Source organism: Chelonoidis abingdonii, chromosome 9 (assembly GCF_003597395.2).
Source record: "Chelonoidis abingdonii isolate Lonesome George chromosome 9, CheloAbing_2.0, whole genome shotgun sequence".
Taxonomy (NCBI): domain Eukaryota; kingdom Metazoa; phylum Chordata; order Testudines; family Testudinidae; genus Chelonoidis; species Chelonoidis abingdonii.
In genome coordinates this window covers 20,863,821-20,874,045 of record NC_133777.1, presented here as the reverse complement: position 1 = coordinate 20,874,045, position 10,225 = coordinate 20,863,821, and the positions used below count along the sequence as shown (strand labels likewise).

Genomic DNA, 10,225 nt, shown 5'->3' with positions numbered 1-10,225 from the left:
AAGAACTCCAGGGGGAATCCAGAAACTGACCAGTGGAGTGGCTAGAGGAACTGAAGCCAGAGTAGGAAGTCGCCCAGGGAACAGGCATAAGGGCACTTGCCCAGGCCACCTATTTGAACTATTAGTCAAAGGGCTCTGGGTTGGAACCTGCTGGAGTAGGGAGAACCACTGGGTGACACGGTCACGACTCTGGCCACTGGGCAGTACTGCCAGGTTCAGACCTCAACTCCCCGATACGTGGTGGAGAATGCAGGCAATGACCAAGGTCTGTTAAAAGGACAGCGGGTAACAGTTAACCTTACACAAGAGAAGCTATGGACACACAGAAGTTACAAAAATGGATGATGGAGAGACAGCAACAGCAAGGCCAGCTGCTACAAGAGATCATGATCCAGCATCAACAAGTGGCTCAGCAACAGCTACTCCAGGAACTGGCAACACAGCATCAGGTGCAACAAGAGCACTTGATTCAGCAGGTTGTGGCATGCTTGCATAGTGGAGAACTGTGGTGGCTGACAGTCCAGCTTCAGTGACACCAGAGATGGGGACTCCAGAACTAGGATGCTTACCCCTAGTGAGGGCCATGATAGGAGGAGAAGTCAATGGTGGCTGAACCAGCTCCTCCCCTTTGGGTCACTTCTGCCCCAAGGATGGGACCCAGAAGCAGAGGCGGAAGGGATCAAGGTCACCTAGGCAGGTGATATGCCCCACCAGGAGGCGCCATGGTCTCAAAAGTGAACCAGCTGACCATGACCCCAAAGGGAAGCTGCTTTAAGTGTGGGAAGGAAGGGCATTTTAGGCGGGAGTGTCTCTTCATGGACTGTGGCTACAGGCAGGCATGGATAGCAGGTACCAGAGCCTGTTAGAGGTATCTGGCCTAGATGCTGCTGCTGGTATGGATCAATGGAGCTGAAGTGATTGGCCTGGTAGACTATGGGTATAACCAAGCCATTGTATGAGCAAGCTTGGTAGAATCCCTCACCATGTCAGGTGCTCTGATCTACCTCCAGTGCATCCACAGGGATGTGTGATTCTGTCCCACAACAAAAATGCAGCTGAGGGTAGGAGGCTAAATGGAGACTTGTCAAGTCAGCCTAGCAGCCATCCTGGCCTACCCAGTCATATTAGGGCAGGACTGGAAGTGGTGTGGGGAGCTTCTAAAGCAGTAGAGCGGGACTCTCACAAAAACCAACCCAGATCCAAAAACAAGCGGGCTTATGGGCCAAGATACAGTGGAAGACCCTGCCAGCCAGAGACACCAATCCAGCAGGCACCCAAGGAAGTAAGCCATGATTGGCTACCAGAACATGAAGACTTCATATGGGGACAATAGGAGAGCCTGATGCTGAGCCACGCCTGGGAGCAGGTAGCTGTCTCCAATGGGGAGCTGGGCGAAACCCAATGGGTGAAGTAGTGGCCCCAGTTTGCACTTCAGAATGAGGGGCTCTAGACTCAAGAAACATGGCGACAACTGCTGGTAGCCAGGAAGTTCTGCCAAAGCCTGCTACACCTAGCCCACTTGGTGCCAGGGGCTGGGCACTTAGGGAGAGAAAAGACACTGGAAAGAGTGGTCCTTAGATTCTTCTGGATGGGCATCCACAAAGAAATGAGCGACTTCTGTGCTTCATGCTCCAAAGGGATGCCAAAGGCCCCTCTGATTCTGCTGTCAGTGATGGGCATGCCCTTTGAATGAGTAGGAATGGATTTAGTGGTTCTACTTGAGAAGAGCACATCGGGATACCGTTGTATACTAATGCTAGCAGATTATGCAATGCAGTCCCTTGCAGCCATCCCTCTATGCAGGATGAAGGCACTCGTCATAGGAAAGGTACTATGAATGTCTTCACGAGGATCAGAATACTGAGGGAAATATTGACTGATAGAGATCCAACATCTCATCCAAACTGAGGCAGGAACTGTGCAAACTGCTGAGAATCAAATCCCTAAAGACTTCTATTTATCATGCACAGATGGATGGGCTGGTGGATTGGTTTAATGGGACCCTGAAAGTCATGCTGAGGAAATTTGTCAACACAGACCCTCAGCACTGGGACCGACTGCTGCCATCATTGCTATTTGCAATATGGGAGGTCCTCCCAGCCCAGGGAACAGGTGTAAGGGCAGCCACCTCTAGGTCACATATTTGAACTATTATTAGCAGGGCTCTGGATTTGAACCCACTGGAGTAGGGAGGGCCCAGGTTCCCCAATCCCCGGCCAATGGACTATGGCCTCTGAGCAACACAGCCAACAGACAGGCCACTGGGCTAAATTTCACAGGTCACCAACACTAGGTGATACTGCTGGGTTGGGACCTCAACTCCTGAGATTGTCTCAAAGGCACAGACAACTTCAATGGGAGGAAAAGAGCAAATGAGGCCCCTTGCCAGCAACACTTCTCTGTAGAAGGCAGCTGAAACAGCGTGTGCTCTGGGCACAGTGAGGGAGCTGCTAAGAATGGCAGTGGAACTGAACATACAGAAAGGAATTATGTCTGTGCAGTTCTGAGGCATGACTTTGGCCCAATCCATCACATTCCCCAGCAATTACTGGGAGCATCTACCAGTCACAACTGTCCTAAAGGTCAGTGTGATTGTCCAACGTACATAGAGGCATTATTCTGAGTCCTGCTTCTTGCAGACACACTTTTTCCAGTCACTACAGCTCAGGCAGTGCACCCTCTTAACCCATACTATATGTCTCTGTCTAGGTCTTTTAGGGTATGTCTACACTACCCACTGGATCGGCGGGCAGCGATTGATCCAGTGGGGATCGATTTATTGCGTCTAGTCTATACAAGATAAATCGACCCCCGAGACCTCTCCTGTCAACTCCTGTACTCCAGCGCCGCGAGAGGCGCAGGCAGAGTCAATGGGAGAGCGGCAGCAGTCAGCTCACTGTGGTGAAGACACTATGGTAAGTCGATCTAAGTCAGTCGACTTCAGCTATGTTATTCATGTAGTGAAGTTGCGTAACTTAGATCAATCCCCTGCCCACCCCCAGTGTAGACCAGGGTTTAGTTATTTCGCAAGCTTTCAGCTGTGCCAGGCAGTGCCTGTTCCACTCATTCAGCTGTGTGTGCTCTAACCTGTAAGTATGCTTGATCTGCTCCGATTGTGTGTGTGGGAGGCAAATGGTGGTGAACAGGGGTCCAATGGAGGATTATAATTAGTGTAAGGAGAGAGGTGCATAGCTGTGGCTGGGAACCCCTGGGCTTAGCATGTATCAGGGTCCTGCAGTTGAAACAGTGCTCAGCCAGTGCATGTATAACAATTCCGCAGAAATTAATTAGAGCAAATGCTACATTATCTCCTGAATATAGAACTGGGATTCTGTAAATTTTATACCTCTAAAGAGGAAAAAGGGAAGGACTTTATCCCTCACTCACAAAACTGTTTTAATATATTATTGTTAAATAAAACTGTGTTCTACAGTTCAGGAGGAAATTTAAGTGGGGGAGGGGAGGAGAAGGAGGATGATAAATGGAAAAACTACTTGTCACAACTATAACTCTGAGTGGTTTTGTTGTTGATTGTTTGAGTTTTTGTTTTTTACATGTAACACCATTTGGTTGAATGTCTCAGAGTAGTCCTGGTTGAGATTTAAAAATCTGACAGTAGAAAGAAAGACACTTCTGAAAATCTTGGATTTTAAAGATATTCTTTTAACCAGATCCTTCCTACATGACTTTAAGAATGTGGCAGAGAGCAAAGCATAGCTAGCATTTACAATAAAAAATGTGCCTTCCATAATTCTGTTAACATGAAAGAAGATTTTCTTTCCATTTCTCTAATCTAGTTTGAAAAACATATTATTCCAAGAGTGGAGGGGGAGAGAGAGCGGCTAGCACACAGCTTCAGCGACAACCCAAAGTTAAAAAATGAACCAGAAATAATGGGAAGTTCACATATGAATTGAATTACACCTGGACCTGTAAGAGAGAATTGTTCTGCAGAAATTATTTGAATTGCATTTTATATTAAATATGTGTAGCGGGTCCATTATAAATATTGTTTGTTCTCAAATATGAAATTTACAAGAGCAGTTATTGGGTGAAAATGTATAAAATTACATTTAACACTAATACAACATTAAGCAAGAGAAGTCTAAATGCACAAAGGTGAAACATGCAGGTGAGTAGTTACATAGATGCTTCAGCGGCTAAGGGGAAGCTAAGGATCACAGTAGTTTAGGGACTAAACAGAGGGAGGGTCAAGCAGCAGAATGTACAGAAGACTCTGGAGAAAGAATTTGAGAAGATGGATCAGAAATGTGGCATTTGCGGACTCAGTTAACGGGGGGCAAGGAGAATATCAGGTTTGCTCTTATTCTTACAGGAAAAAAGAAAGAGAAGCAAAAATAAGTAGAGGGGTTGGGGCAGAGGAGGAGGAGGAGGAAAACATTCTGCTTTGAGACTGGTTACTTTCCAGGCAAAATACAGTCTATGTATAGGTCATTATATTTTACTCTGTCACATAGTGTCTTTTCAGGAGAATAAACAGTTTATTTTCAGTTGTACAACACACATTAATATTCAGTCATGGCTGTGAGTTAATATATAGAATCCTTCAAATAAATATTGATTTTTTTCCTCTAATTTATGTGAACTTAACAATTAATACATAACTACAAGAGTTTTAAAATGGCAAAAGTATATGTGAGGATTTTTTGACAGTTTTCACCCACTTCCTTGAATAACAACTGCATGTGTCCAGATGCATTGATTCAGAGTCAGTTCTTACTCTGCCCCAGAGCAGAATGCATGCCCATGGTAATTTTAAGGAAGAAGCCTATTTAAGTAGTGGTCTTATTTAAATTATAAAATAACCCAAAGAGGGCTGAATAGAAGCATGAGTGTGCATGGTTGTGAAGCTTTTTCTTACATGATAGCTGTTTGCTGGAGAGTGAGAATGAATAACAGCATCCTCACATTCAATAAATTGGCTCGTTCAATGTAATCAGAGCAAGATCAGTTGACTTCAATGACAAAAAACAAGTCTCTTAGTTTTTACTAGCTAAGCAGCTCCAGCACAGCTAAGGGTATGTTTACACAGAAAATGAGTGTGATTGTAATGCAGATAGGCATACCCACACTAGCTTTAATCTAGCTTTTGGAGGTAACACTAGTAGTGAAGATATGGTGGAATAGACTTCAGTGTGGGCTAGTAACCTGAGTAATAGCTAGAGTCCCCAGTGGGCTTGTACTGGGGCAACTAGCCTGCACTGAAGCCCATGTCATCATGTCTTCAGTACTGTTATTACCCACTCTAGCTAGATTAAAGCTAGATACCTATCCACACTATAATCACACCTTCATTTGCTGTGTACAGATACCCTAAGACATTAAATGGAAGCAGTTAATCAACGTGGCAGAAGTGAATTAATGCAACACAAAATTCAGAGCCAAGGAGGAGGTGGGAATAAAGGTGGGTTTAAGTCATCTTTGTAACCTCCAAATCATGGGCTGTTCTGGGTGCTGGAGAGGGCCCTGATGTAACATTGGAGAAAGTCCAGAGACAAGCAATGAAACTTGTGAAAGGTCTAGAAAAGATGAGCTCTAAAGAAAGATAGAAAAAATTGGGTTTGTATAGGCTGGAGGAGAGAAGACTGAGGGGGGACATGATACGTCTTCAAGTACATAAAAGGTTGTTATGAAGAGGAGGGTGATAAATTGTTCTCCTTAACAACTGAGGACAGGATGAGAAGTAATGGATTTAAATTGCAGCAAGGGAGGTTTAAGGCAGACATTAGACAAATCTAGCTGTCAAGGTAGTTAAGCACTGGAACAAATTGCCTAGGGAGGTTGCGGAATTTCCATCATTGAAGGTTCGCTGCTCCAGGCCCATGGGAGCTGCAGGTAGTGGTGTGAACCGAGGGACGTACTGGCCACCGCTTCCAGCTGCTCCCATGGGCCTGGAGCAGCGAACCGCGGCCAGTGGAAGGCGCAGTAGGCCGGACCTGTGGACGCAGCAGGTAAACAAACCGGCCCGGCCCATCAGGGGCTTTCCCTACACAAGCGACGTCCCAAGTTTGGGAAATACTGGTCTAGATAATACTTAGTCCTGCTGGGAACTGGATTAGATGACCTAGTTATGTCCCTTCCAGTTCTACATTTCTATGGTTCTGTGATTCCCAGGAATCCCTGTCAAGCTTGCAGCAGGCTCCCTGGGCTGCTATGTGGGCCACATCAGTGCCTGGACTCTCCTCAATGCTGTTTGCTGTAGCCCTACCCTTAGCATGTCCCTCCAGACCCCTACACCAGACTTTTTGAGGTGGTCCTCAGAGGGCACCCTTATGTCTGTCTCTACTGTGCCTGTGCTGTGGGAATCCTCCTCTGGCCAGGTATAAAAGGGCACAAAAGAGGATGTCATCCATTATGTCTTTCAGATGGATAACTCCTCCATACGCCATGGCTAAGGTGATGGATTTTCTTCCCTACCCAACATATCATAGTTTCCTAGGAACCATAATTGAGTAGTTATTGTTTAAGTGACTTGCCCAAGGTCACAAAGCAAGTCAGTGGCACAAGCTGGACTTAAACCCAGCTCTGACTTCTAGTGCTTTGTTCTAAATACCAGACCACATCACTGCATGATATTGAAGATTAACTTGGAAGATAACTAAATACTTTATTTTTCCCCTGCTGAAGTTTTTGTTTACTCACAAGTGTATGGGCCATTGTCAGCTGTAATGAGGCCCCATCACAGTATATTTCTGTTCAAAGCGAATCACTATACTACAGAGCCATAATGTAATGTTTTTTCTGTAACTGATAACTCCTGCATAGGAAAGGAAGTGTTAAATCTACAATCACCCCAGTGCACGCTATATGAATCAGATCCTGCAGTCCCATTGAGTTCCATGGCAAAATTCCCATGCACTTCAAAGAGAGTGGGATTTGGCCCTTATGTGCCTTTAATTTTTTTCTCCCAAAACTTTTAAATAATTAATCAGGTGTGCAGAGTTCAAATGCTAGCAAGGTGCATACTGACCACAGATAAGATACAGCCCGCATTTGCAAGAGAACTTTCTTCCTGCATGATACAAATAATAAAGGCTCAGCTTCTCAGTTCTGCTCAGGCAAAACCCATTGGCTTCAGAGGGAGTTTGTAAAGACTTTTTAAAAGCTGAATGAGGAACTCAGGAGTTGGCCCAGTGATCCAAGTTTATGAATGAGCCAGCAAATCAGATTCACATAGAATCAGTTTTATTGCCAGGTAAGAAATTCATATTAATATAGTGAATACATATGTTTACAAATAAACATTCTTAAAAAACAAACAAACATTTTATAGTAGGAAGTATTATTGGTATCATAAACTCTGTAGTTGTTAACAAGTATTAACACTAGTTTACTTACAGAACATACAGTTACTAAAATATTTCCACATAAAATATGCTCAAGTTACACAAAAAACTGTGTGGATAAGAGTGCAGCTGAAGTGTGTATCTAAAGCATATGGATTAACAGCAACATTCCATAAAGGTTCAAATTAAGATAGCCAGTTGTGAAGGCAATAAAGGTTAAAGGAATGAAGTGAGATACTGGAGAACTTGGAGTGTGTGCAAAGTATTAGTTCATGGGCTTTGTCTACTTCTCATAGGCTTAAAATAGATGATCATACAATTTAGAAGCACACTTATAGAGTGATGCCTGTATTGTCAGGATGAAAATCCATCTTGAGATGGCTGGATCAGTGTTCTGTCCTGTTAACCTCTTTTAAACTTCTCTGCTCTTGCATCCTTGCAAATATCTAAGAAGAAATACTGCCCGAATCAGCTGAATACAGTTAAGAAATCCCACCTTTGATTCACTTTACAGCATACAGTTCTCATACTCATGGAGCCAATCATCTCCTGATACATTATGAAACTAAACTTAAGGAGAATGTAAATTTTATTGGGATGGTTAGTTTATGACTTGTCCAAATGACTTCTTTTTTGGGAGGACAGGGATTTTAATGCATGATGAAAGTGAAATGCAAATTGCATTGCCTCGTGTCAGGCTGTTGCCACACAGTCTTAGTCTCACAATTATTCACTTCACCGCTTATGTACACACATTTTACCATTCCAGGACTGCCAGGTTGCTAACTGTGCCAAATTCTGGAGTGGTTTTATTGATATGAAAAATGTATCCAAGTCATCAGAACCATGGTAAGGCGAGACCATGAGTCTGATTTTAAACCCAGACCCCTATGATGTCTGAGGCTAGTACAGTAGTCCCCTTTATCAAATAGCCCACCAAGAGGGGGGACACCACTAACAAAAAGCAAACAAGAGAAAAGACAATATGCCGTGTAACATTTAATTGAACTTTGAAGGAGAACTACTGTGCCTAAAAGCAAATACAGAATGAAAGACTATAGGGGATTTTAGGTAGGAAAATTACGGTTTACCATAGGGGGTGAGGGGCTAACTAAATATTCTTGACCTTGCAACCACTACATGGAGATGAAACATGAATTTTCATTCTTGACGACAAAAAAGGGCAGAGAGGCTGATGAGGATGGAACCCTTCTAATACTTTAATAAAACATGAGGAAATAAGCTTAAAAGAACACGGGTTTCACTTTGAGAAACAAGACTGTCATTGAACAATAGCAATACAGTAAAGGCACCACCCACGCTTATTTATTTTCAGTCCAAAGCAGTTGAATATAGGCAAAACATTTAGGTGAAGAAAAAGTCTTGACAGTCCGCAAAGTGAGAGTAGTTACCTTCTGCCTGGGAAACAGAACTGAGGGGGAGTGGTTTTCTGCCCACTGCTCCCGCCTTCCCGCACCCGCCACCCCACATTCTGTCATATGATATGTCTCTTATTTTGGAGATTCAAAAAACTTTAAAACTAAACCAAAAAAAAACTAAAATAAAAGCTTCTTGGGTTTGTTGTTGTCCTTCTGGACTCTTTGCCAGCCAGAAAGTTCCCATATGTTTTTAATTGTAACAGTCTTCGTTGGATTCGCATGAAAGAGTCTTTTGTCTATTTTATTTTATTGGGTTTTTTTTTTGCGCTTCATATAGTGATGGCATGAAAGTACAATAATGTTAGGGCTGGTACCAAGTTATTTGCACTTGGGTTTTCACAGGTCTAGTGATTATTATTATGAGAATTTATATAAAATTCCTGACCAAAACAATGTATTACAGTATATTGTTCTCTCTCACTGGCTCTCTGTCTCAAGGCAGGAACATAGTGTAAATGGTTTAAGCAGACATAAAGTTTCTCTAGATTGTGCTACTTCTCATCATGGATTTCAGTTTCAAGTAAAAAAAAATTAGTCACAAGGGTTTGTTTTCCAGTGTGAAATACAAATGGTGTTTCTAATTCAACCTTCAGTGTATTGCTGAATGGTATTAGCCCACTCTTTGCCTTACAATTAATTGGCTTCATAGCAGGAATGTCCAAGTGGAAGTTCCTTTCTTTCTTGATGTCATTTTTTTTTGCCTCTTTCAGTTATTTATGTGTGTGTTTTGTTTTTAAGGGATCTTTTTTTCTCAAAAGCAATCTCAAACAGTCACTTCTGTCTTGCTGTTAGTTATGAAATATGGCTGTGGGGGTAGATAGTGCTGGCTCCGAGTTGTCAGTGGGTCACTTGCTGCTAGTTCTCCTGTGCCGTGTTTTCCCTTGTTTGCATATGTCTGCCGTCGGAGGGACTGGACACTGGGGTCCCAGGTTTTGAAGTTGGAGTTGTAAGCTAAGGGGTGTGTGTGCATCTTTGAAACTTTGGATTTTTGCCCATTCTGTCTGGTCGTGCCATTGTCAGGCGGGTACGTTCTGTCTTCCTCTCTGCGCACTGGGTGCAGTGGCAGGCTCCCCTTGGCAGCCAGTTCCGCAAGGTGTCGGCGTTTGGAATAGAAGTCGTCATTGACCTTGTCAGCTGTTTGATTTCAAAAAGAGAAGGGGGAAAAAAGAAAAGGTCAGTTGAGTGCAGGAAAATATTAAACATCAATGCAGAGCTTATAGTCCATCATGTATGATTACATCTAGATCAGCTAGAAAAACAAATCTTTCTAGATGGGAATAAAAATCCCTTCTTAAAATGGTTTTGGTAGGAAGATTAAATCTTTTCCTTAGATCTTTATGGATAGCAACAGCCCAGGTATTAGTGGCTTCAGTATAATATTTCAACGGATTTAAACTGGCCATGCAAATGTCCACCTCTACCATTCATTTCTGAAAACCAAAAGACCCCAATTTTAATTCTCACAAAGGGGATCTAGCA

General features: G+C 43.2%; 1 protein-coding gene across 1 annotated transcript in view; it reads right to left on the bottom strand.

Moving 5' to 3' along the window:
* Window positions 1-7,215: 7,215 nt before the first annotated feature.
* The window catches only part of SHISA9 (shisa family member 9), a 264,540-nt gene continuing 261,530 nt past the window's right edge, over window positions 7,216-10,225 (bottom strand). The window contains 1 exon segment of the mRNA XM_075069052.1: window positions 7,216-9,880. Coding sequence (XP_074925153.1) covers window positions 9,510-9,880 — 371 coding nt within the window. The 3' untranslated portion in view covers window positions 7,216-9,509.